This window comes from Ursus arctos, unplaced genomic scaffold (assembly GCF_023065955.2).
Source record: "Ursus arctos isolate Adak ecotype North America unplaced genomic scaffold, UrsArc2.0 scaffold_6, whole genome shotgun sequence".
Classification (NCBI taxonomy): Eukaryota; Metazoa; Chordata; class Mammalia; order Carnivora; family Ursidae; genus Ursus; species Ursus arctos.
Genome location: NW_026623078.1, coordinates 71,910,759 through 71,937,002, shown reverse-complemented (window position 1 = coordinate 71,937,002; position 26,244 = coordinate 71,910,759). Strand labels below are relative to the sequence as shown.

Sequence of the window (26,244 nt, the reverse complement as noted above, 5' to 3'; positions counted from 1 at the left end):
TCCAAACCTTCTGATCAAAAACTGTTGATAACATTCATCAAAGCTGAATGTTCCTATTTTGGTAGAGACCATCCTTTGCCCGTACCCCTATCATAAGTTTAGTCTGTCTACCCAGTAATCAAGCATGAACAGAGTTAAACTATTGCAAAAATAACATTATAAATTTATATTAATGCATTTGCATACCTTACAGTTCATAAATGTCACATACTTTAGATTGTATGCTCCCTGAGATCAGGAACCTTCATGTTTTAGCCTGTAAATTTCTAGTGCAATTTCTACCGGCACGTAACTACCGAAGACACATGAATGAGTCAAGCTCATTTCATCCTCAGTACATCGTTACGTGATATGTAGAACAAGATGAGAAAATCAATGCCCCGAGGGATTAAATCACTGTCCCAAGAACACTTGAAAGGTGAGCAAAATCTCACATCCCTAGAGTAATGTCTCCATACACGGTTATCCCAAAGTAGACACAAAAGAAGTAAGTTTTGTTACTTACTCTGAGTTTCCACGAGATCCAAGGCAACACTAGAAGCTGTGTCCATTCCAGAGCTGATACAGGACTGGAAGTTTTTCAAAGAGGAGAGAGCAGATTCTATACCACTGAAGGATATAAAACCAGTTGAACCTGAACTTGAACTGGAACGTCCGGGCATCTTGAAGTTATTACCTAAGTTTTCAAACACAATGAAATAAGATTTAGGAGTCAGAATAATAACTGCATAGGATAATAACACTGTTGTAAACATCCATATGAATGTATCTAATAGCCCACAAGTGCCACACTATTATATACATTCTATATCCCTGGAGGGGAAACCAAAGCATTGTGCTGTCATCTGGGTCACCAAATGCAGATGCACTCAATATACAGGGAAGCTAAGTGTCTTCATTTTTCACTGGAGGGAAAATATCCTCTCTCAAAACATTCCTTGGTTCTTTGAAGAATTCAGTAACAGCACAGTTCTTAAAAACCTAAAACATAAAGGGGTTAGAAAAAGTAGACTACTTTTATGATGCATCTTTCTAAAAACTGAAAATAGAAATAATAAAATACTTTAATAGGGAGAACTTCAAAACCTGTAATTTTTAACATACCTGACATATGCATATTGAAATCTGAAAACTAAATATATAAATAAAAAACATATATTATATACACATATTGTATATATTCCTGACTGTCCTCTGGGTTCTAACAGATTTACAGACTTGGTTAGATCCCAAACTGTGAGTAAAAGCAGAATTTCTCTACATTACAGAGTAAAATATGGGGGCGATATGGAGTAAGGGTCAAGCATGCAGCTTCTAGAACCAGACTATCTGAGTTCAAAGCCTGATCTTGCCACTTAAGTAACTGAATGACTTCAGGCAAATTATTTAACCTCTCGGTGTTTCATTTTTCCCTTCCTAAAATTGGAATCCTTCAGTGCCTACCTCAAGGATTACTGTGAGAACTGAAGGAGAATATATAATATGTATAATAAAACACTCAGAATAATGCCCAGCATATAAATCTTTAAAAGTGGAAGCAAATATTAACATCAACTTCATCATTATAACACTGTAAGCAACAATATGGAGTAGTCCTTGAGAGAATGGACACTGGACAGAGATGCTTGGAAATTCTGTCCCATCCATGCCAATTAAATTGCACAACCCTGGCTAAGTTGCTTACCTTCTCTATCTTCAGTCTGCTTTTGTGTAAAAAGGAAATAATCGTATCTATCTCACAGCATTATTGAGGATAAATTAAATGCAGATTTCTAAAACTTGTCTGATTTTAAGAATCAGTTGAGGGGCGCCTGTGTGGCTCAGTCATTAAGCATCTGCCTTTGGCTCAGGGCGTGATCCCAGCATTCTGGAATCGAGCCCCACATCAGGCTCCTCTGCTGGGAGCCTGTTTCTTCCTCTCCCACTCCCCCCGCTTGTGTTCCCTCTCTCTCTGGCTGTCTCTCTCTCTGTCAAATGGATAAATAAAATCTTTAAAAAAAAATAAGAATCAGTTGAAATGCTTATTAAAAATACAGATCTATATATAGGTACTATCTCAGACCTACTGAACCAGAGTCCCTGGTGGACACTCTGAGGAAACCTGTATTTTTATGAATTGTCCCCGGGTGATTCTTAGAATCAAACAAGTATAGAGAACACTGAGATAATTGCATCTCCCCCCAAATTTTATGTGGAGAGCCTAACCCCCAACCCCCATTGTGATGGTATTTGGAGAGGAGGCCTTTGGGAGAGAATTAGGTTTAGATGCCCTGAGGGTAGAGCCCTCAGGAAGGGATTACTGTCCTTATTAGAAAAGGAAGAGACACCCCAGTTCTCTCTCTCCACCAAGTGAGGACATAGCAAGAAGGGGGTTGACTGAGAGCCAGAAAGAGGGCCCTTATCAGTATCCAACCATGCTAGCACCCCAATCTCTGACTTCTAGTCTCCAAAACTGTGAAAATAAATTCCTGTTGTTTAAGCCACCAGTCTACACTATTTTTTAATAGCAGTTGGAGCTGACAGAACACATGATGAATATAAGGAATAATATAATCCAGGCTAAGTGGAGAGTGTCTACCACATAGTAGCTATCTTTATTATGTGCACGCAAAATTCACATTACTCTAATAAAACTCTGCATTTGCAGAGACCTGGGGAAAACTTCCTTCTGTAATTCTGGAGTATTTCCAGGGAAAAGATTCAGATTGAGAAGCAAAGGGAATACATGGAGTAAACACACTTTTCCCTCTTTCTCCCACTAAGTACAGCTAAGTACATAATTCACAGGACACCCCCTCCCCCAAAGAATCATCTGGCCCAAAATGTCAATCATGCAGTGGTTGAGAAACCTTGGGTTTAAATCAACCTCCTCTTGTAGCCTTCCCCAGTAACAATAATCTCTTTGTTCCCTGTACCTATGGTTTCCAAGAAAGTTTAAAACAAGGTTTCCTGAGTTGTTCCCAAGAATGTTATTTTGCCTCTCCCAACAGGCTTTGTCTTAGGCCATTCTGGCTGCTGTAACAAAATACCAGATTGGGTAGCTTATAAACAACAGAGATTTATCTCTCACAGTTCTGGAGGCTGGGAGGTCCAAGATCAAGGTGCGAGCAGGGTCGCTTTCTGGTGAAGGCCTTCTTCCTGGTTCCTAGGCCCCGTGCCTTCTCACTCCTTGTCTTCGCACAGTAGAAGGTGCAAGGGAGCTCTCAGGGGCCTCTTTTACAAAGGCACTAATTCCATTCTGGAGGGCTCCACCCTCATGACCTAAGCACCTCTCAAAGGCCCCACTTCCTAATACCATCACACTGGTACTAGGATTTCAACATATGACTGGGGGAAGCGGAAAGACAGACACAAATGTTCAGAACAGAGCAGGTATAAGATTGGCTTCAAGCAGGACCAGTTATTACTGTCTCCCTCTCTCATCTTTCTGCACAGCACAGTGGTAGGCAAACAGCAAACAATTTATAGACGTTATGCTGCATGTCCTTCAAATCATGGGGCTATACAAGTCCAGGCAGAGCTGTTATCTCCTTTTTCAAGAAAGATACATCTTTCTTTATGAAACCTTCTCTTATCCATACAAGCAATTGCTTGTTCCCTCCCTCATGCTACTACTGTCCCTCCCTCTCCCCCAAACACACACATACACTTTTTTATGAAACTCAGTAAAATTCATCACAACTATTTGTTCACATGGCTGTCACTCCTTCACCCTGCGAGCAGCTGAAACTCGAACTCCGACACGTTCTACAGCACAGGAAACAGCTCCTCATACAAAACAGGCGGTCAATAAAGAACTGAGGAAAGTCACAACGATAACAGCAACCACCTTTCCCAGGTCCTCCCCCCAGAGCGCCATAAACTGCGGCCCGGGAGCTTCATTCTCATTATCGCTAAGGTTCACCACCATTTATAGAAAAGAAAAGGAAAATTGAGGCCCAGAGAGCTTATTTGAACGCCCTGCTCGAGGCCCTGCTTTTAAAGACAGCTCAAACCAGATTAATCTGCAACAAGAATTCGTGAACTCTTCCCCACTCGGATCTTAGGATGGAGAGATGGCGTCGCAGGGAGGGAGGCAGCCTGTCCAACCCTCACTGCTCGACGTGCAAGAGCCAGGACCACAGCCCAGGCGGACAGACCCCAGCTCAGGGCACCCGCGGAGCGTCCGAGAGGGAGGCGACACCTCCCGCCACCCTCGCCGTCGCCACTCCCCGCTTCTGCCTTACTTGGATGTCCGACGCAGGTCGGTCTGGCTGCACCCGGACGGCCCACAACCGGACCCCGACTCCTTCCTCAACTCCCTTCTCCAGGCGCTGAAGCTGCGAGCGCGGGCTCGGACGTCATCAGCCGTCGCCCGCAAGCGGTCACATGACGCCCCGCCCCGCTCTCCGCCCCTCTGGTCATGTGACCGCCAGGGGAGCCAGAGGCGGAAGCCGGGGTCCCGCCGGCTGGCGATCGGGGGCTGCAGATAGAAGGGTACCCGTGCGGAGAGGGAAGGGGGGGGACCCGAGTGCCGACCTCGCCCGGGATCGCCGGCCGCACACGTGCGCCCTGGTGCGGCCCGGGTGACTGGTGAGTTGGGGCGGGATGCGCTCTTCGTTCCGTCCCTCTGCCCCTCCCCAATCCCTGGGCCGGGCCGCGAGGGCCGAAGGGGCGTCTGTGGCGTGGGGTGCGTCTGGATGGGGAGCCCGGTTTGGAGGACTGAGGGCCTCCAGGGGCAGGGCTGCAGTCCAGGCTCTCCCATCTCCATTTAGGTGGAAATGATTTTCCACGCTGTCTGGGCGCTTGGGGAAGTGGTATTCGGCTGCTTGGCCCGCATCTGGTCGTTCCACATTTCCAGGAGCCGTGCTGGGTAGACAGTGTTATTTCTCCATTTACTCTCAAGAAAACGGAGCAGTTGGCGAGGGCTTTTATAGTATGATGAACCCGGGTTTGAATTCTAGTTCTGCCGTCGGCTGAGTTTGAGCAAGTCATGGTTCCTCTGTGCACCTGAATTCCCTCACCTGTGTCATGCTGGTGCCAAAGTTCTTTGCCTTTCGGAAAATAGTTCCGAGGGTCCTGACTGGTTTATGGGCACGACTGAAAACATAAACCAAGTCACAGAGCCCGTAATGGAGCCGGGTCTCCAGATTCCAAGTGCACGGAGTTTCCCCCAACATAGGTGATGGGGTCATGCGAAGGGAGGGAGAGGTCTTACTGCCTCTGCCCACAACCGGGAATACCTTCCATTTTTCCATCTCCTGTCTTTTCCAGGGTTTATGAATAGGACTAGAGTGATCAGGGTTCTTTCAGAACTTTTTTGGAAGAGAGTTGTCAGTCACTTTTATCTTGACCAACAAGCATTACATTTTGTTGCTGATAATGGATAAGTGGAGACCAGTGCTTCCTTCTTTATGGAACTGAGGTTTTATGAAAGGGTAAAAATAGACCTGTCTTCTTTTGTCCTCTGAGTAGGGCACACAGTGGTTTGTCCCAGGACAATTTAATTTCCTTCAGATTTCAGTTCTGTACTTATTGGGTAATTGGTATGATGATGCCATGCTGCATTCTTGAAACATGTTGTCTTTTGTCTAGGATTATTTTCCAAACTGAAAACCACAGCCATACCAAATTCTTTAAAATAAGTTACAGCTACTTTTTGGGGTACCTTGTAAAAGAAAAGTAGGAAATTGAGTGGATCTCTGGTTTCATTTCATGCCAGGTAGTAAAATCATCTGTATTGAGAAAAACTGATCTTTATGAATTTTCTTCATTTCTAGCACCAAGAGAAACACTAAATGGAAGATTTAATATAGGTTCGTCTACAGTGTTTATCAGCACCTCATTCTAGAGTGATTTTTTAAAATCTCAACTAAGTCTTGGCACCTTCTATAAAGCCACCTGATTCTGAGATTGCTGCAACATGATTAGACATCTTTAATGTTGGTTCTTAGATTCTGTTCTTTAGGGCAAGTTTTTCAACCAATAATGGGGTATCTATCAAATACTCTAACCAAATAATATTTTGAATGTTACCTACAATGTAAGGCTTTAAGGATTAAAATAAGAGGTAAACACAAAAGTCTTGACTTATGTCACTATCCCAGGTCTAAGCTAACCCGACTGTATATAGGTGCTGAGTTTATCTGTTCATCCTTTTTCTTTTTTGGTGGAGGAGGGAAGGGGGGAAAGGCAGGTAATGTTATTTTGCTTTAAGATATTTTCTCCGTGGTCCCAGTGTCTATCCTATATTGGGATCCAAAATCTCGTAGCAGTGACACACCTTGCAGTTGTGTCTGGAGTTTCATCCTGCTTAGACCTGGGTCTTCAGAGGACTTAAGTGACTTTTTTTTCCCCCATTTGCCATTATTTCCCCCCTTTCCTTGTCTCATGTTCCCAGCCAGACCATTTCAGTGCAAAAAAATGAAATGAAATTGGAGTGCCTGGCTGGCTCAGACAGTAGAGAATGTGGTTGTTGAACTCGGGGTGAGTTTGAGCCCCACGTTGGGGGTGGAGTTCACTTTTAAAAAAATGGAATGAAATTATCTGAAATTCAGCCTACTAGAGATCAATGTGGCTTAACAAGTAAACATCATGAGAAAACGAAAGGAGTTGTTAATAATTTATGCCTTAATGTGTACTAAAGGATACCCTCATGAGACAGAGTTCTAGACAACTGTAGTGGCTTCTCAGCAGTCCCTGCTCTTGGACCAACCCCATCCTCTTCCTGTGATCTGCACTTCTATCCCTTGTTCACTCTGCACCAGCCGTATCAGCCACTTGGCTATTCCTTAAGCACATTTAGCATGTTGCTGCCCTGGGGCTTTTGCATTTACTTGTAAACCCTGCCTGGAATGCTCTTCTCCGTGATTGTAAAATAACAAACTACCCCAAAACCTAGTGGCTTAAGACAAAAAAACATCTATTGGCTTATAGTGTCCGTGGTCAGGCATCCGTGATGTGGCTTAGCTAGGTGCCTTTGGCTCAGGGGCTCTTGGGAGGTTGTAGTCTGACTGTGAATAGAAGCTGTTGTCTTATGTGAAGGCTCAACTGGGGTTGAGGGGGTTCCATTTTCAAGCTCATTCAAGTGGTTGTTGGCAGGTCTCTCACTCTCTCATCTCAGGGCTCTCTCACATGACAGCTTCCATCCTCCAGAACAAACAAGCTAGGGAGGGTGCCCCAGCTAGAAGTCACCGTATTTTGTGATCTAATCTCAGAAGTAATATCTTTCACATCAGCCTTATTCTGTTCCTTAGAGGTCAGTAAGTATCACTCAAGGAAAGGGGCCTACACAGGGGATGAACAAGGAGATGGAGGTCATCAGGGATTGTCCTAGGGGCTGCTGACCACACTCAAATACCCTTACTGCTTGCTTCCTCACTTCCTTCTGGTCCCTGTTCAAATATCTTATCAGAGAGGTTTTCACAAACTATGTAAAACAGCACACACTCCATCTCTTTATCATGCTTTTTCTTCACAGCAGTGATCACAGCCTGATACATAATGCATTTATTTATTATCTGTCCCCCACTCCTTGTAGTATGCAGCCTTTATGAGAGCAAGAGCTTAGTTTTGTTCGCTGCAGTATCCTCGGGTCCTAAAAGAGTGCTTGACACATAGTAGGCACTGGGTACATATTTGTTGAATGAATGAATCTATATCAGTAGGAATGCTTCCACCTGTAAAGAGTCCAAAAGCCAACTAGCAGTAGATAAACCATAAAAATAGTTCATTTGACAGGGATTACAGAGGTAAGTAGTGCCACAGCTGAATCAGTGAGTCAATAACATCAACGAGAATTTAGATTCTTTCTCTCCTTCCAAACCACAGTCTGCAGATTTTTGGCTTTGTTTTTCTTTTAGGCTTGTCACCTTGTAAGTCAGGAGAGACATGTTCATTGGACCACATTCAAAGGCAAGAAGGAGAGGGATAGCCAGAGGAAAGAGAGAGAAAATTCTCTTGCTATGCTTCTCTCCTTGTAGCAAGAGGAAAAGAATACATTTCCTGTAAGGTCTATCATAGACTTCCTCTTAACATCTCATTGGTTGAAATTGAGTCACATGTCGAACCTAGCTTCAGGGGCCGTGGGAAAATAAGGATCTGCTTCCTCTATAGGAAGAAAGGAAAAGGAAGGAGGAAATTCTTGTTGGAGAGTCAACAGCATCCCAGTAAATTAAGACATTTCTAAGTATTGAATCAATAATAAGAGACATACAGAAGGAAAAAAGAAAACCTTTAAGGGTTATACAAAGCTTCCAGGTATTAGATAACTTACTAGGTAGCTCAGCATGAGCGAACTTTGAACGTATGTGAGAAAGGTTGGGGAATGTTTGGCTAGGACTGCACAGGAAGCCTCCTCCTGTCAAAAGTCTTTCCACATTCTGGTTTTGTGTGCGGCGAAGTCCTCATTATTTCATCGTTCACCGTTTGAGTCTTTGCAGCTAGAAGATTAGATATGAACAAAGAAGTTGGCACTGACATAAAAATTTTAATGAGTTGACCACTTGTAAGATTAGTTCTTCTTATTCAGATAGCCGTGTCCTAAAGGTCTATTAGGTTGAATTCATATTTTTGTTGGTCAGTCTTCTTAATGTTGATGTCATATTGATAGAACACAGTATCAGTGCAAAATGCAAGTGCAAATTTTGGGAAGTACACAGGCCTTCTTGAAGCCGAAAAATAATTCAGACTTCATGAAATTGACCACGATGACCTAGCTGAATTAACAATTAGAGGAGAGAAATACAAGAAAGAGGATGACAAAATGAACACCTCCAAAGATAATGATTTGAAAAAGAGTTGGAAGAAGGCTTTGGGAGAATGAATACTGCCTTGAACGTTTTTTGCAAAAATTACCTTTTTCTAAGATCGTGCTATGAAAGTCAACTGTGAAGTACAAGATACTGTATTGTAAAAGTCACAGCTTGGTGAAATAAACTTTGGACTCACTCTTGATTTGTTCCTTGAATTAGGACATAGTTGGTGCAATTTTACTCTAAATTTTGTTAGGTGTGAAACTTACTTTCAGAAGTTTTAATGATACCATTCCAAGATACCTTTCTAATCAAAACTTTTCCGTGGCCTAGCATGAAATATTTGTCCTTACTTTAGAGTCACTCAGTAGTATTTCTCAGGCGTGTATTAGCCATGATAACAACAGCCTCCTATACTTGACATATGAGAAACATATTTTTAAAGGTTGTTCCCTCGCCTAATTCTAGTGGATTTGAAGACATAGTTATCTTTTTCCAAAGGTAAAACAAGTGTTAGCGAAGATAAAACAACTCCTGTATGGAAAATTTAATAGTAAGTGCCCAATTTAGGGCACATTGGAAGCACACGTGCTCACTGGATCCTCCCGAACTCAGGGATCAGCTACATCAGGTCTTTTCTCATGGGAAGAAGTAGATAAAGGATTGAGAAAGAGGCCAAGAGTATCCATTTAGCAAAGTCCCTTTACATGGGAAAGTAGAAGAATGGAGAATAAATGCCCTCCCCTCATACTGGAACTTTCTTTCTTTCTTTCTTTCTTTCTTTCTTTCTTTCTTTTTTTTTTTTTGTAAGATTTTTTATTTATTTATTTGAGAGAGAGGGCACTAGCTGGTGGGGGGAAGGGAGAGGGAGAAGCAGACTGCCCACTGAGCAGGGAGCCTGATGCGGGGCTCAATCCCAGGACCCTGAGATCATGACCCGAACTGAAGGCCGATGCTTAACTGACTGAGCCACCCAGGCACCCTTAGTTGTTTAATTTTTTTTAAGTGAGTTTGGGAGAAAAATCTTATGTATATGTTACACACACACTCCCTTTAAAAAATAGAGATTTTTATACTTTTCTTTTGGGATACAGGTTCTTTAATGGAGCAGCCAATCTATCAGCAGACCCGGTTTCATCTAATGATTTACAGACCCCAGCTCTGAAGCCGGTGAAACATTCCTACTGGCCAGGCACTGAGTACAGTACATCATCCTCACCATGTTGGACTTTCTAGCTGAGAACAACCTCTGTGGCCAGGCAATCCTAAGGATTGTTTCCTGTGGCAACGCCATCATTGCTGAACTTTTGAGGCTTTCTGAGTTTATTCCTGCTGTGTTCAGGTACAGAGACCGAGCCGATCAACAGAAATATGGAGATATCATATTTGATTTCAGCTATTTTAAGGTAATCTTCCTCCAGAGCATTTTTACCACTGTATTGTCTATAAAAGCATGCTTTCTCTGGGAACTATGAGATGCTGAAAGGTGAAGGAACTATGGAGAAAGAGTTAAAGAGTAAAGCTTTTAAACCAAATTTAATATCAACAGACTAACTTGAAAATAATATAAATGTATTATGTGGAAGCCCTAACATAATATAATCAAACTCTTAAAAAGATAACTTTGGTATAATGTATTTCATAACAAAGTATCCCACACTTAAAAGCATGCTAATCGTGGTTCCAGTTCCAGTTCATTTCTTTCAAAGGGACTTTGCATCTCGGCTTCTGTTATCTTCATTACTTTCTGTTGTGCTGTTTTCAAGTTTTGATACCCGTTTTAAGGTATAAGAGCAAATTTTTAAAAGACTATTTAGAAATGTTTAGAAATTGTTACCCACAAGTGTGCTTTTATTGCCGTTTCACATAAATGTGTTTTTCTTCTCAGGGTCCAGAATTATGGGAAAGCAAGCTGGAAGCTAAGCCAGAGCTACAGGATTTAGATGAAGAATTTCGTGAAAACAACATAGAAATTGTGACCAGATTTTATTTAGCATTTCAGAGTGTACATAAATATATTGTAGACTTAAACAGGTATTGATTAATTTAGCAATGGCTGATTCTGATAGTAAATAGTGGGAAAGGGACATGCTAGAGAACATGCATCTTTGAGTTACTGCACAATCTCCCCAACCCTCCCATACATAATTGTCTTTTCCCTCCTGTGGCACTTGTCCTCTTAAGTATTTTAGAGTTTTATTATGCTTTCCTGTTCTTGTGAAGTAGTATAATAATCTTGGTTTGTACTACGTCATATGGCTTGCTTTCTTCTTTTTTGTTTTCATTGATGTATCGTTGACACACAATGTTTCATTAGTATCAGTTGTAAAACCTAGCAATTTGATAACTCTGTATGCTGTGCTCCTCACAAGTGTAGCTACCATCTGTCCCATGCAGTGCTATCACACTACCATTGTTACATTCCCTGTGCTGTACCTTTCACTCCCATGATTTACTCATTCCGTAACTAGAAGCCTGTATCTCCCGCTCCCCTTCACCCGCTTTGCCCTCCCACTCCCCCATTCCTCTCTCTTCTGGCAACCATCAAATTGTTTTCTGTAGTAAGTCATATAGCTTTCAATCCTGTAGTTTATGGTCATATTTTAGTATCTTATATATGAGCAGTATAGAGAAAGGAACTTATTTTTTAGCATTGGAAGCCATAGCTTCCTTCTTATCCCTAACTACACAGTATTCTCTTTTAAGAATTCACTACTTATCAGCTTTTAAACTAACTATTCCATGTTTTTATAGCATTACTCCTAAGATATTTGTAATTCATAAATCAAGACAAGGGGCTATTCCTTTTATTTGGAGTATCCAGTATTAGCAACCTGTGGCCCTAAATCACTATGATTTCTAGCTCACAAGTCCATTTTTAAGAGCACAAAGGGCCACAGACTATTTGAAGGCCAGAATGCCTGGTATCTTGCCTTATCTTTTAAAAATCTTTACATTCCTTCTTCAAAGGTGTTCAGGTTTTCATTAGAATGAATAACTTGCTCTGGGGTTTCATTTCTAGATATCTGGATGATCTCAATGAAGGTGTTTATATTCAGCAAACTTTAGAAACTGTGCTTCTCAATGAAGATGGAAAACAACTTCTAGTAAGTAATAGTAACCATTTAAAATAGAAAGTCAGGAATGTCAAGCTTAGCATCACTTTTTTTCCTGTAAGTCCCAAAGACATGCAAAGTACCCTTCTTTAAAGAGAAGCAAAATAAACTGACAATTATCTTCTCCCAATTGACAGTATCTGAATTTAGAATGTAGTAGACTCTGAAAAGAATTACAAGTGAGTAGAAATCATGTGGAGATTATGAGCTTCCTCAATGTAACAATCCTATCTTTATCTTTCGCATCCCAGCCATCTAGCCTTAGAACCTAGTACATAACAGTCGTTTAAGAAATGTTTGTTAAATAAGTAAAAGATTTAGAGGGACTCCATTTGGGGTCCCAAGCCAAATATCAAAAACAGGCCACCTGAAAGGTGATCACTGCAAATTAAAATTTATTTCACATACACTTTTCAAAGCCCATTCTGTACAGAGGGTGAGAACCCTTTGGGGAAACCTGCATTCTCCTTGTAATATAAAGCTTTTAGGAGGAAAGGGAACAAAGTGATTCTTTTTAATTAACTGTCATCAACTTCATCCTATCAGAATGTATACTCCTGTGAGTTTGGCCACCTTCTTCCTCTCTTCCTAGTGTGAAGCGCTGTACTTGTATGGAGTTATGCTGCTGGTCATCGACCAAAAGATCGAAGGAGATGTCAGAGAGAGAATGCTGGTCTCTTACTATCGATACAGGTATCCTGGGGCTGGGACTGCACCCTCCAAAAGCACTGCTATTGGCAAAATGCAGTGTAGGTTTCCATACTACTTGTACTGCGAGCAGCAGCAATATGCTCTAGAATGAAAAGAATGGGATTCTTATGTCTTCTGAACATAGTGTAGGACTGTAACGATTACTCTACATTTTATATTATCACAATATCATTTATATTATTTATATGATACATTTATATAATGTGTTCATATTATTTATGTAATACATTTTATATCATCATAATAGACTATATGTCATATAATCTATATGTTATATGTAAAAGAGCCTATATATTATAGATTATTAGAGATAGATTATCATGTCCATGATGGTACCTCAGTTTTTCAAAAAAAAAAAAAAAGGAATCTGAATTTTCTTTACCTTAAAGATAGATAAATTTGGGAATTTTGGAAGTCTAACGAATGTCCTTTTTTTAAGTTTTTAAATATTACTCCTGGGCAGATGTAGGGAAACGAATACGTTTTCCGTTGTCATTTTTAGGTTGATGACTTTGAAAAGGTATCCCTCTGGGCTAGGTGGGAAATGAATTCCCACACACACACACACACACACACATACATATATGTATGTGGAAACAAAAACAAACGACAGCACGTATCACGATCGTGTGTTTTGTATGTCTGTATAGAGCTGCGACTTCAAGAAGTAGGTCTTTAAATCGGAAGCCACCTTTAAGCTCTGTAATTCCGGTATCTACCACACAGGTTTCAATTTGTTGAATTAATGAGTCAAAATCGGGGTACAAGGTCAACGTTAGAAATAGTCACGATTCAGGGAAGAAACAGATGATAAGCAGGAATCAGGTACGTGAGTGAAAAGATACACAGACTAGAATTAACGTTCTTAAACTTAGAAATTAGGGTAAAATAAATAGGGCAAAGGGGCAGATCCTCAACCGAGAGGGATTGTTGGAGACATCGTATCTTCAGCAACAGCTGGTACTGCTGCCTCCTCAGCCGGAAACTCGCCTGAGGCTACTCAGCCAGCCTGTGTCCTTCAGCTTCGTGAGTACGTGAGGCGCGTATCCACCAGCGTGCGTAATTCATTCACAGCAGTTCGAGCTGTTTAACATCCGTGTTTTTTTAAACGAACTTTGAATGGCCTTGCCCATATTTCCAAAAGTAGTGGAAAAACAAAAACAGTAACTAACATAAAGAAGAATTAAAAAAAAAAATTGTTTATCAAGGCCAGCTTTTGACTTTGACAGTCCAGCTTTGTCCCTCTGGATACAACAGCTAATTCATTAGAATGTGAGGATCCATTACTGAAGTGACAGCAAACAGTTACAAGGCAGAGTTGTGGGAAATGACATTCTTACATCAGATAGGAGGTCATCTTCAAGTCTTAGATTCTTTGGGTCTCCCTGAGGGATTACTGCTCCACACCACCCTGAAAGCCACAGATGTTTTGATTAACTCTCCGTAGAAGGTGCGCCTTGCCAAGAAACCAGTTATTATATATCCCACTAAGTTGACATCATCTTTTAAAATGATTTTTTAACTTACAAAATTTTGGTGCTCGTTCACGTTCTTTATCTGCAATTCTGAAATCCAAAGAGCTCTGAAAAAAATATATGGATGTGTACACACACATACACATGCACATACTAAGTCCTTTGGCAGCAAAGCTGATCTAACCTGAAATCATCTGGAGTCAAAACCTGATCAGAGCAGATGCAAGGCTATATAGGTAGCCCTTATTTATCTCACTTGCATGACTGTACATTTTACTGCAGAAATATTAATGGGTTGATCGTGTAATGCCAATTGAGACCCTACTAGTGTATATTGTATATCCCATACTAACTTTTTATATTGGGAAAATGCTGTAATCTGAAACAAGTCCAGCCCTAAGGATTTTGGAAAAGGGATTGTGGACTTTAATATAGAACTAACTATATATATGTATAAGAACTCATCTTACAAGTATGCTATAACAGACTTTTTGAAAATGTAATTGTGACTCTTAGGGATCTAAATTGACCAAAAGTCTTATCTGAAACTACATAAAGCCAGGTGATAATGAAATTCTGCGTTTTTTTTTTTCCTTTTGAGTTTCTAATATGTGCGTTTTGTCTGGCCCTTTATTTCCCATTGTGAACATGGCTCAGTGCCGCTCGATCTTCTGCTGATTCAAATATGGATGATATTTGTAAACTGCTCCGAAGTACAGGTTATTCCAGCCAACCAGGAGCCAAAAGACCACCCAACTATCCTGAGAGTTATTTCCAGAGAGTACCTATCAATGAAGCCTTCATCAGTATGGTCATTGGTCGACTGAGATCTGATGATATTTACAACCAGGTGGGGATTAAATCTATCAAGATCTTAGTAGTTTAAAAGATTGATTTCACTTTCTTCCTCAATTACTACTTCCTTCTTCCTCAAAAGAATAAAAGCAGCTAAAAATTTTCAAATTTGGGGGCCTGTACTATGGGATGGTAGCGGAAAGAGGGACAATCATTTGGGCAGAATTAGAGACTTCAGGGAGAAGATGGCATTTGGTCTGTATTTGGAAAAAAGATGCATTCTCTCAGTCATTCATTCGAGAAAGAGTAATTGAGCGCGTGTTCCGAGCTGGCTGCTGGGGTCCACCACTGACGAAGGCAGGCCTGGTCCCTGCCCGTAATGAGGTTGTAGCTGAAGGAAGAAGATGGAGAACTAAAGGAATTATAGCAAAGCAAGGTGAGTGTTAGCTTAGGGGAAGCAGAGGGGGCCGTAGAGCGTACAACAGAGACCGCAGGGTTGCCATGGGTGGTCGCAGGGTGTGGGGTCCGTCAACTCTGAGAGGTCATCTATGGTAGAAAGACACAGAAGTGGACAACTAGCAGGACACATGGGGTTAAAACAGTTTTTGTTTTGTTTTGTTTTTCTGAGAAAAAGACTTCAAATCGTAGCAGAGGCAAGGGCGGGAAGAGACAACCCTGTGGTTGGCAGTAGGAAGGCAGGCCCTGGTTACATCGTAGTCCTTACAGTGCCGCCCTCTGAGAATTGCTCCCAGGGCCCAGGACCCCCTGTTGGGAGACAGATGCGTCCCTGAACTTGATCACTTATCCGACACACGCATATATTCAGCTGTCACCAACCGCTGCCTCTCCGGGGGTTGTGTGTGCTTTGCAGGTGTCCGCGTACCCCTTGCCTGAGCACCGCAGCACGGCCTTGGCGACCCAAGCTGCCATGCTGTACGTGATCCTCTACTTCGAACCTTCCATTCTTCACACCCACCAAGCAAAAATGAGAGAGATTGTAGACAAATACTTTCCAGATAATTGGGCAAGTATTACTATCAGTCTTTTTTTTTCTCTGTAATAACCTTGTTAGGGAACCGATTTTCTGTTCTTTTGGCCTTTAGTCCGGAGGTCATAATGTTGTAAATAATGAGACATAAAGTCACTCAGATAAAATTACTCTAAGTATGTTGAGAATCTTCTAAATCGTAACGTGAAAGAATTAAGTCAGCGCAACTTCCTGAAGAACCTAGGGTTTTTTTCTTAAATGGATACTGTCCAGGTAAAACCGCATATTAAAATGTATCTTGTTTTAGTTGCTGAGATTGTAACTGTGTCATAAGTATTTCTTTATTCTTTTCTATTTCATGACTCTAAGCTTACAGAATTAATGTTATTTTATGAATAGGAATTTTACTTCAATGGTAAGTTTCATCTACCTGTAAGCTAATATTGATGGGGCTGTTAAGGTTTATATTACTGCAGGGATGTGCTTGTGACTTTTTAAACATTGTCTCACCCCAAAATATTAATTCTTAAAACAATAGAACTGACTTAACATACTCAATGTAGATGAGATGTTCTCTTTGTACACAGAGGTGTTAGTAAAGGACAATGAATTGGCTCCTGTTCTCAGGTAGCTCATTTCTGTTTCACTTCCTACTGGCCACTGAATCACAGCTATGATTAGGGAGCTGTAGGGAGAACAGCCCGCAGTGAGGAAATGATGTTTCCTATCCACGAACACATCATGCTTAGGAGCTAGGAGCTGAGCAACCAGGAGGAAGACTCTGACAATCTGGGTTCGTTTGCTTAAGCTTAATAAAGAGTTTTGACCATAGTACTATAATCAGAAACAGAAACACTTTCAATGTGAAGGAACATCCAAATCCAGTTATACGAGGCTTACAAGATACACTCCTAAAAAACACCCCTGGCACACTAAAATAAAGGAATTGGGGCACCTGGGTGGCTCATTCAGTTAAGGGTCTGACTCTTGGTTTCAGCTCAGATTGTGATCTGAGGGTCGTGAGATCGGGCCCCGTGTGGGGCTCCACACTCAGCACAGTCTTCCCTCTCCCTCCTCTTCTGCCCCTTCCCCTGCTCTCTCTCTCTCAAATAAATAAATAAATAAAATATTTTTTTCTATAAAGGAATTAAAATGAGAGAGAGAGATTCCAGGCAAATGCCAGCCAATGAAAAGCCAGGAAGAAAATATTAATATCACATCATAGAGAATTTTAAAGAAAAACACTAATAGGGATAAAGAGGGATCATATATCATTTTAAAAAGAATAATCCACGGTCAATTCATAAATTCACACCCAGTGAAATACTCAAAATATATAAAACAAAAACAAAATAACATGTAAAAATTGATGAAACCATAATCATGATGGGAAATTTTAATATACCACTTTCTATATATAATCCTGCTCTTTCAGAAGTCCTTAATAGATGTACCATGTGTATTTGAAAGGATATGCATGAAAGTTGGGAAACATCAGATCACAAAGTCAACAAAATTTAAAAGAACAACGTTAGTCTGTAGACTGTATTCTCTTACTGTAGCATGATTAAATTAGAAGCCAACGCTTAAAAGATACTTTTAAGTGTTTGGAAAAAATGTACATTCGCAGACAACTTCTGTGTTCAAGAGGAAATCACAGTGGGACGTGTGGGTGGCTCAGTTGGTTAAACGCCTGCCTTGGGCTCAGGTCATGGTCCCAGGGTTCTGGGATCAAGTTCTGCGTCAGGCTCCTTGCTCAGCAGGGGCCTGCTTTTCCTTCTGCCTGCCACTCCCCCTGCTTGTGCGTGCTCTCTCTCTCTCTCTGGGACAAATAAGTAAATAAAATCTTAAAAAAAAAAAAAAAGAGGAAATCACGATGTAAATGAAGAAATATGTAGAATTGCTCATCAGAATACTACAAAGTGAAGCTCATGGGAATGACTAAAACAGCTTTTCAAGGTAAATGAAGTAAATGAAACCTTAAATATGTTTATTTAAAAAACAAGAACAATTAAAAATAAATGAGTTAGAGGGGTGCCTGGCTGACTTAGCCGGTGCAGCATGTGACTCTTGATCTTAGGGTTGTGGGTTTGAGCCCCACGTTGGATGTAGAGATGACTTAAAAATAAAATAAAATAAAATCTTAAAAAAAAAATAAATGAGTTAGATATTGAGCTTAAGAGGCTAGAAAAGGTCAAGTGAAAGGAAGTCAGGAAGTATATGAGCAGCAGTGTATTGAACTGGACAAAAAGGAAATGAGAGAAGATCAATACAACAAAGGCTGATTTTTTGAAGAGTAATAAAATAGATATTTAGTGAGACTGACCAGAGAGAGAGAGAGAGAAGGCAAGTTTAAATATGTTAAGACTGAAAAAGCAGACCTAAGACATACTAAAGAACTTTTAAAGTTATAAGAAAACTTCTGAACAACTTTATGCCAATGTATTTGAAAACTCTGAAGAAATGGAAAATTTTCTCAAGAATATATAAATACCAAATCCGATTCAAGAAGGAAAAGGAAGCATGACGAGGCCCAGTGACTGTTAAAGAAATGGAACTGGGGATCCAACCTCCCCGCTTTTCCACCTCCCACCAAAAAGAAAGGATCCCCAGGACCACAGGATGCCTCAGGCAACTTTTAGCTCTGACAGATCATCCCAGTTTTATACAGACTGAAGTAGGTGGGTAAAGAACCGCAGAAATAATACTTCGTTTCTTTTAGTCGAGAGAGTCTTGTGTGAACTGGGGAACCCTCGGAGTCCCCCAGGCTCATTCCAGGGGTCAGTGAGGTAAAACGGTGTTTCTGATAACACCAAGGTGCTCTGTGCCTTCTCTCAGCCTTCCCCAAGTGCACTTTGCGTTTCCAGAGGCCCTGACACAAACAGTGCCTGAGGAGCCCGAACGCGGGAGCCAAGTGTGAGTCTGGCTGTCTTCAGTTAGGCCGGACGTTACAGAGACAAGAAAAAACGGGGAAGTGATGCCACCCTTCTCACAAAACTTTCTGGGCAACATGTAGTCTCATTTTTTCTTTTTAATGAAAAACATTTTTTGTTAGCATGTAGCGGGTTTCATATTGCTATTTGAAGTGAATTAAATAGTTCTTGAAAGGTCTCCATTGTAATGTGTAATATGATAAATATCAATAGATATAACCCCATTAAAAAAAAGTCCTTTGGAGTTTTCAGTCAGTTTTAGTTACATAAAGGCTGAGGTGAAAACTGCTCTAGTCTGCTTTTCTGTCAGCCTTGATTTAGTCATTTTCCCATGAGTAGCTCTTGTCACCCTTGTTCCAAAGTGCCCCTAAGACAGAACGGTTACCTCTCTATTTGGCCAGTTGTTGGTTTTTCATTGCAATGGAGTGTGAACTGGAAGGAGTGGGCAGTGTCTTATGTAACTTTCCCTCCAAGTGAGTAGGTATTTAACATACTGGATGAATGTGTCCTCTTCCAGGTAATTAGTATTTACATGGGGATCACGGTTAATCTAGCAGATGCTTGGGAACCATATAAAGCTGCAAAGACTGCTTTAAACAATACCCTGGACCTTTCAAACGTCAGAGAACAGGTAGGTGCTGGCCAATGCAGAAGGATTCTCCTAACAGCTGCAAGCCTGCTTCAGGGGGGTAGGAAATGAGGAGAGTTCCCAAGGAATTTTGAAAATGTCCACATAGACATTTTAAGTGCGGTGATTAACGAAAGGCAAATTTTGCACATCCTAATAAGATAGGTAATTATAGATTTTTAACTAGCATGGTATATGTAAGTGGGAGACTTGGGTCCTAAGATTCAACATCCTTAGATGAATCAGTATGTCACATGACCCCAATTGACTTCACTTATTCTAGCTGAAGTCTGTGTCCTTGTGGACAGAACGTCTTTGGTAGCTGGAATTTTAATTTTTCACTAGTAGGATGAATATTGAGGATGGTAACTGAATGTACATAACACGTCCTGTCACTGTAATTTAAATTCAACCTCTCCGATGTGAGAAAGAAGCAACAAAACCGGAGACATTTCATCTCCTTAAAGTTTAAATGGTTACATTCTCTTTGATAAGAGCACAAGGCAGTTAACCCCCAGTTTGTTTTCTGTGATTAAAAGTCTCTTATGATTTGTCTCCCTCTCTGATTTCGTTGTTTTATTTTTCCCTCCCTTCCCCTATGATCCTGTTTTGTTTCTTAAATTCCACATTTGAGTGAGATCATATAATTGTCTTTCTCTGATTGACTTATTTCGCTTAGCATAATACTGTCTAGTTCCATCCACCTCATTGCAAATGGCAAGATTTCATGTTTTTGATGGTTGAGTATTATTTCATTGTGTGTATATATATATATATATATATATATATATATATATACACACACACACATATGTATATATATGTATATATATATATATATACCACATCTTCTTTATCCATTCATCTGTAACCGGGTGATGGACATTAAGGAAGGCATGTGATGTAATGAGCACTGAGTGTTCTATAAGACTGATGAATCACTGAATTCTACCTCTGAAACTAATAATACGTTATATGTTAATTAATTGATTTTATAAATAAACAAATAATTAAAAAAATAAAGAATGCAAGGCAGAAGGAAATTCCGAAGTAAATAGAGCAATAAAAATCTCTTTGTTGGGCAGTATCCTTGACATTTCTAAACAGTTATCTTCCTCAGCCTGGCTGTCTACGTTTTTGAGTTTCTAGTGCAGATAGAACGAGATTGACTCAGAGAACTTCAGCATGTTTTATTCAATTTAATTGAATTCCATCAATAATGCACAAAATAATTTCAACGTTGGCATGTCTCCTAGAAATATATTAGAGAAAGCAGCTGTTCCAATACTTACTGGTATAAGGGCATTACTTTTTCATTACTAAAATTACTTTCCAAAATGCATTTTCTCCTTGGTGCCTTTTTAAGATCTTCAGAGTCCTCTGATGAAGCACCTGGTGATAGTTTTAAACTACCTCGACTAGGCTAATGATGTTTAATGTCTACCTCTTGCTTTGGGGAAAGCAGAATGACCAAATTTCCAAAAGGCTGGTTTGAAAATTCACTTTTGATCTACTGAGGCATATTTTTGTTGTGCTTTCATCTGCCTGTAGAAGTCTCTTCTCCTGGGTATTTCTGCTCTGCTTTCTTTGTCATTAATTATGGGAAGAATAGGCCGTTGAGCTTCTGCCCTTCTGTTTCTTTTCCACCCAAGTTAAGAATAGAAGGGGCCCTTGGAACCACTTGTTCCCAGTTCTCCAGGTGACATTTGCAGAAACCAGGAGGGAGAGGTTAAATCCAAAGTCACACCAGTATCTAATCATAGCTGGAGGTAGAATTTAGGATTCTCTTGGTTCTGAGTCCACCGTCCTTTTCAAAAATGCCCAATAAACCACATGCCTTTGAGCCTTACCAGCTATGGTCCATACGTTATTCATCTTCTATAGAAATGTTATTATTTGTCCAGGGGTTCATCTGAATGTGATTTGTTTTCAAGGAAAATCATTTTCTCTTTTTGAAAACGTTAATCGGGGTGTTCCGTTTTTCATTGTACAAGTCAAGCAGATACGCTACTGTCAGTGAAAGAGTGCACGCTCAAGTCCAACAGTTTCTGAAAGAAGGTTATTTAAGGGAGGAGATGGTTCTGGACAACATCCCAAAGCTTCTGAACTGCCTGAGGGACTGCAACGTTGCCATCCGATGGCTGATGCTTCACACGGCCGACTCAGGTAAATGTGCCAAAGGTGTGCCCATCTGCATGGCTCCATATAAAGGCTTTCAGAATTAAGACATGCTCCATGATCCAGAAATGCTTTAGCCTTTGGAAGACAATCAAGTTGCCTTTTCTTTCTTTTTTTTTTTTTTTTTAGATTTATTTATTTTAGAGAGAGAGAGAGAGAGAGCATGCATGTGCGTGAGCAGGGGGAGGGGGAGAAGGGGAAAAAGAGGGAGAGAATCTCTAGCAGACTCCCCACTGAGCACAGAGCCTGCCAGGGGCTTGATCTCACAACCCATGAGATCATGACCTGAGCTGAAACCAGGAGTTGGGACATTCAACCGACTGAGCCAGCCACGCACCCCGAGAATCAAGTTGCTTTTTAAGTTAGTCATTTTTGTGTCTACTTAGACAAGTCAACAGCCCACCTGAATGGTCCCTTTATCAGGTTAGATTATCTCGGATTATCCCAGTGGGTCCAGGGTAATCAAAGGATCCTTGAATTGGCAAGAGGGAAGCAGAAGAGTCTGAACCAGAGAGGTGGCATCATGAAAAGTCTCAACAGGCCATTGCTGGTTTTAAAGATGGAATGGGGCCCACAAGCCAAGGAATACGGGTGGCCTCTAGATGCTGAAAAAGATAAGAAAACAGGATTTCCCCCAGAGCCTCCAGAAGGAGCACAGATGTGCTGACTCCTTTATTTTACCCCACTGAGACCCATTTCAGGTGTCTCATCTCCAGAACTATAAGAGAATACAGTTGCGTCTTTTTAAGCCATTAAGTTTGTGGTGATTGGTTACAGCAGAAAACTAATACAAGAGCTAATCCAGTAAGTAAAATCCAGATGTGCAAAACACATCTGGCAGGATGTGGGATTTGAGTCCAGAGCAGGAGAGAAATGTTGCTTGATGGCATAGAGGGGTGAAGGTGGTCGGGGAAGGCTCCACAGAGGACACTGGAGTGGCCTGGCCCCCCATAGGATTTTGAAGTAAAAAGTTCTAGGCTGGAGAAGTGTTCAAGAAAAAGGTATGATTTTGGAAGTACAGAAAAACACGGGCCCACAGAGTTGATGAACAGGCTAAACCAGAGTGCCTACTAAAGGTAGATTGGATCTCACCTTTTCTGGTCCACAGTCCTCTTGGAGACACTCTGGGCCATCAAGTTCAGTTGCTTCACAAATTGTGGGAGATGCTTCCACAGAGTCTGTGAGCCTGTTACTTAAAAAACAAACAAACAAACAAAAGCAGTTTAAGAGAAAAATAAGTGGGTTGGACTAAGCTGAGCTAGTTCAGAGCTGACACAATTCCTTGTACTTAGTAAAGGCTGGGTTGATGTTCGTTGACGAATGATTTCCCTCGTCCAGAGCGCGTGCGCCTCCCGCTCACAGGTGTGTCATCCGGCAGCCTTGTAAAGCCTCCTGCTTTTTGTTTTTCGTCAACCAGCTTTGCTTGAGAGAGACCCTGAGACAGGCACTGCTTTCAACAGTTGTTCTTTCAGATGAGGCTGTGTAGTCTGTGTCTCTAAAAATACTGCCCACTCCAGATTGGTCTGCAACCTCCCACGGTCACACAGTAGCCCGTAGCCCTCTTCCAGGCCAGATGTTCTTCCCTCTAGCTCCTGTCTGGTTCCACGTCCGTGAGTGGTCAGCAGTAAAGACAGCAGGTGGACTTCATCCTCTGTATCTTTGAAAATACACGGACTTTCTCCTCAGCCTTCTGTCTGCACGCTAGACCTCTCCAGCTACTAAACCTTTCTCAAAAGTGCTGCTTTCCAGTTTGGTGGGTTGTTCCCCTCACCCCCCACATTTCCCTTATTTGCCTCCATCCCTCTCCGATGTACAGTTTACTCACAGCACGAATACCATGGCTGAAGTTTAATCATCTGACGGATCTGGGTTTGGTTAGTCACGTTTCTTTTCTACATACACTCCAGTTCTAATTTGAGGATTTTGCTATCCTGACTCGGAATTGAATCTTCTTTACCAAAGTTTTACATTCTCAAGTGTGTCAACAATTCAGGCCGTCGCTTTATCCTATCATAGAACCAACGGTGGGTTTCCAGTGACTCAGCCTCACGCTCCTCTTCCACACGACCACGCCTGACCTCTGTGTCTGCACTCTGGGAGCCGGGAGTCTTCTGGATTTGCACCCTGGCAGGGACAACAGACAGTGTTCTGGGCATTTATCTTCAGCCACATCTGTTTTTCATTTGTGTGCCTGGCAGTTGTCTGACCTGATTGCACAAGGTCATCGTTAACCAGAAACAAATGATTTACCTCTCTGATTCTGAGTCATGCGTGGGAAAAGTAACTGCTTATTTAGCTTTTATGGTGTCTCGGTCATGATGTGCAGGAAGGAATGCATATTCTTTATATTCCCTCCTATTGATCTGCTGGAGGCCTCTCACCCAGGCTTTGGATATGTCCCCGGTGTCTTGCAGCTTCTGAAGAAACGTGCTCAGAGCCAACCTTCCCCAGGCAGGGCTGCCCAGCTCCTGAAGTCTGACCCTGAGGTTACCACGCTTCTAAGATCTGTTGCCTCAGTTCTCTGAGTCTGCATTCTTGTAGGTCAGATGTCAGAGACAGGCCCTGAGAATGCTGGAACCATACCTGCTTTCTACCAAGGAATTAATTATTAATGGAGGGCGATGTTCCCTCTCCAAAAATGAAAGCAAATTAGTCTCTGGAAGGTTTCTTGTTAAATCAGAATTAATACAAAGCAAGTGGAACTCTTCGTAAGTCTGGTCTGATTTTGTTTGTTAGGCTGATATGAAGCTGAAAAAATGGTCTCTGTATCATCAGTGTAACACAGTTGTGGCGAATGCATAATAAATCCGCCCTGAAGTTTCCCATGAGAACCGAGCCCTTCTCCAGGTTGTCATGAGTCTCCTCCTGATGGAATAGCTTAGAAATCAATACATAAAATGGTCATCTGCAGGCTTCAGCAGAACTGAAACACCAAAAAAACACCCCTGACATATACAAGACAGGCCTTCTATATACACCTGACATCCTGGGATACCGCTGAGGGGCTAAGAAAGTAGGAAAGCCTTCTCACACCAGAGCAACAACCAGGGACCTTGAACCTTATCAGCTGTGAGCTTTTTGACAATGTTTGTTGCCTTAAATTTTTTATTTTGACTATTTATAGTCCAGGTAACCTTGACTTGTAACTATTTCTGCCTTAATCTGTTCTCTTATTTTTTTCTTGAATAACTAATTGGCCCCATAAACTAATTCTGGCAAATGTCAGAAATGTTTTAAATTCTTATGTACCTTTCTTTAACATATTGTTTATTTTATTTGAAATAGTTTCAGTTGGTTGCTGAGAGGCTGAGCAGGAAATCAGGATATTAGGTATTTTGCCTCTGTGTCCATCCCTGCCTAATTTTGTCACCTTGACCTAGTTGCCAGAATCTCTCTGGGCCTTGGTAGTAGATAGTTCAGGAAGCTTCGAGTGCCTGCCATGCCCTCGGGCCTTTACAAGGAACAGAACACTCCCAGGTCTGGTTCTTCCTGTTTGAAGGTGCCACATCTTTGTGTGGGTAACCCTACTTCCTCATGGTGTCAGGGACCCCCAAGACCACCCCAGTTGCGATCACTTCCTAGGAAGACACAGTGTGTGTTAGTACTTGTGGCTGTGATTTATTACAGCGAAAGGATAGAGAGCAAAATCAGCAAAGGGTAAAGGCGCATGCAGTGAAGTCTGGAGGAAATCAGGCACAAGCTTCCAGGGGTCCCCTCCTGATGGAGTCACACAGGATGTGTTTAATCCGCCCAGCAATGCGTTGCAACAGCATGTGTGAAGTGATGCCAATCAGGGAACCTCTTTAGAAACTCCATGCCCAGGACTTTTATTAGGGGCTGAGCACAGGCAGCCTCTGCCTGGCACGTACCAAAATTCCAGACTCCTAGAAGGAAAGCAGGTGTTCCTCATAAAACACATTGTACGAACAGTGAAGGCATAGTGGCCCACTCTTACTAGTTCTTGAAATGGTAGCATCTCCCGAAATCTGGTTCCCAGATGTGCCAACCTTGCCAACAGGCCTTTCTGAGGAGAGCAGACTCAAAACCTGACAGTGTCCATCCTGAATGGCAGAGAGCAATGCCTAAACCAAAAGCCAGCCCGAACAGACAGGACATAAGGAGGCTGCCCACTGACAGAATGGTGTCAGAAGGCTGTGCCCCTCCATATTGGACAGCCGGTAATGAACCAGTCCCAGAATGCCTACAGAATTTGGAACGCTGTTCTGCCATTTGCTTTTGCTCATTCTGCAGTATATCATGAATGACATTCCTTGTCGATCCAACTGTCATATTTAAAAGTTCAATTGTACTTATTCATGGCATAAATATACTGTAGTTTATTTTTCCGTGTGTTATTGATATACATTTTGCTTACTTTTAACTGCTTAAAATGAATGAAAATGAAAGTTTTTAAGAATTCCTCTTATAGGGGCACCTGGGTGGCACAGCGGTTAAGCGTCTGCCTTCGGCTCAGGGCGTGATCCCAGCGTTATGGGATCGAGCCCCACATCAGGCTCCTCCGCTATGAGCCTGCTTCTTCCTCTCCCACTCCCCCTGCTTGTGTTCCCTCTCTCACTGGCCATCTCTATCTCTGTCAAATAAATAAATAAAATCTTTAAAAAAAAAAAAGAATTCCTCTTATATTTCATGTTTTCTACACATTTAATAAATTGGGAACTCTTTTCTTC

At 41.5% G+C, this 26,244-nt stretch overlaps 2 protein-coding genes and 1 long non-coding RNA gene across 5 annotated transcripts in view; 1 reads left to right on the top strand and 2 right to left on the bottom strand.

The window, feature by feature from the left end:
- NSMCE2 (NSE2 (MMS21) homolog, SMC5-SMC6 complex SUMO ligase) overlaps window positions 1–4,365 on the bottom strand; it is a 208,044-nt gene extending 203,679 nt beyond the window's left edge. For all 3 annotated transcript variants that reach the window (XM_026495423.4, XM_057307870.1, XM_026495424.4), the window contains exons 1-2: window positions 4,227–4,365; window positions 506–676 (exon numbers count right to left, since the gene is read on the bottom strand). In XM_026495423.4, the coding sequence (XP_026351208.1) occupies window positions 506–662 (157 nt within the window). In that variant the 5' untranslated portion in view covers window positions 663–676; window positions 4,227–4,365. The remainder of the gene's footprint in view (window positions 1–505; window positions 677–4,226) is intronic.
- Window positions 4,366–4,388: 23 nt separating this feature from the next.
- Window positions 4,389–26,244, top strand: part of WASHC5 (WASH complex subunit 5) — a 59,238-nt gene continuing 37,382 nt past the window's right edge. The window contains exons 1-9 of the mRNA XM_026495420.3: window positions 4,389–4,572; window positions 9,827–10,138; window positions 10,621–10,766; window positions 11,755–11,839; window positions 12,441–12,541; window positions 14,692–14,884; window positions 15,701–15,853; window positions 19,268–19,381; window positions 21,373–21,544. Of these exons, the coding sequence (XP_026351205.1) occupies window positions 9,953–10,138; window positions 10,621–10,766; window positions 11,755–11,839; window positions 12,441–12,541; window positions 14,692–14,884; window positions 15,701–15,853; window positions 19,268–19,381; window positions 21,373–21,544 (1,150 nt within the window). The 5' untranslated portion in view covers window positions 4,389–4,572; window positions 9,827–9,952. The remainder of the gene's footprint in view (window positions 4,573–9,826; window positions 10,139–10,620; window positions 10,767–11,754; window positions 11,840–12,440; window positions 12,542–14,691; window positions 14,885–15,700; window positions 15,854–19,267; window positions 19,382–21,372; window positions 21,545–26,244) is intronic.
- Window positions 20,567–26,180, bottom strand: LOC130542902 (uncharacterized). Its single transcript, XR_008957778.1, has 3 exons — window positions 22,649–26,180; window positions 21,960–22,161; window positions 20,567–21,634 (listed from the first exon to the last, which is right to left on the bottom strand). It is a non-coding gene; the product is annotated as an uncharacterized LOC130542902 (long non-coding RNA).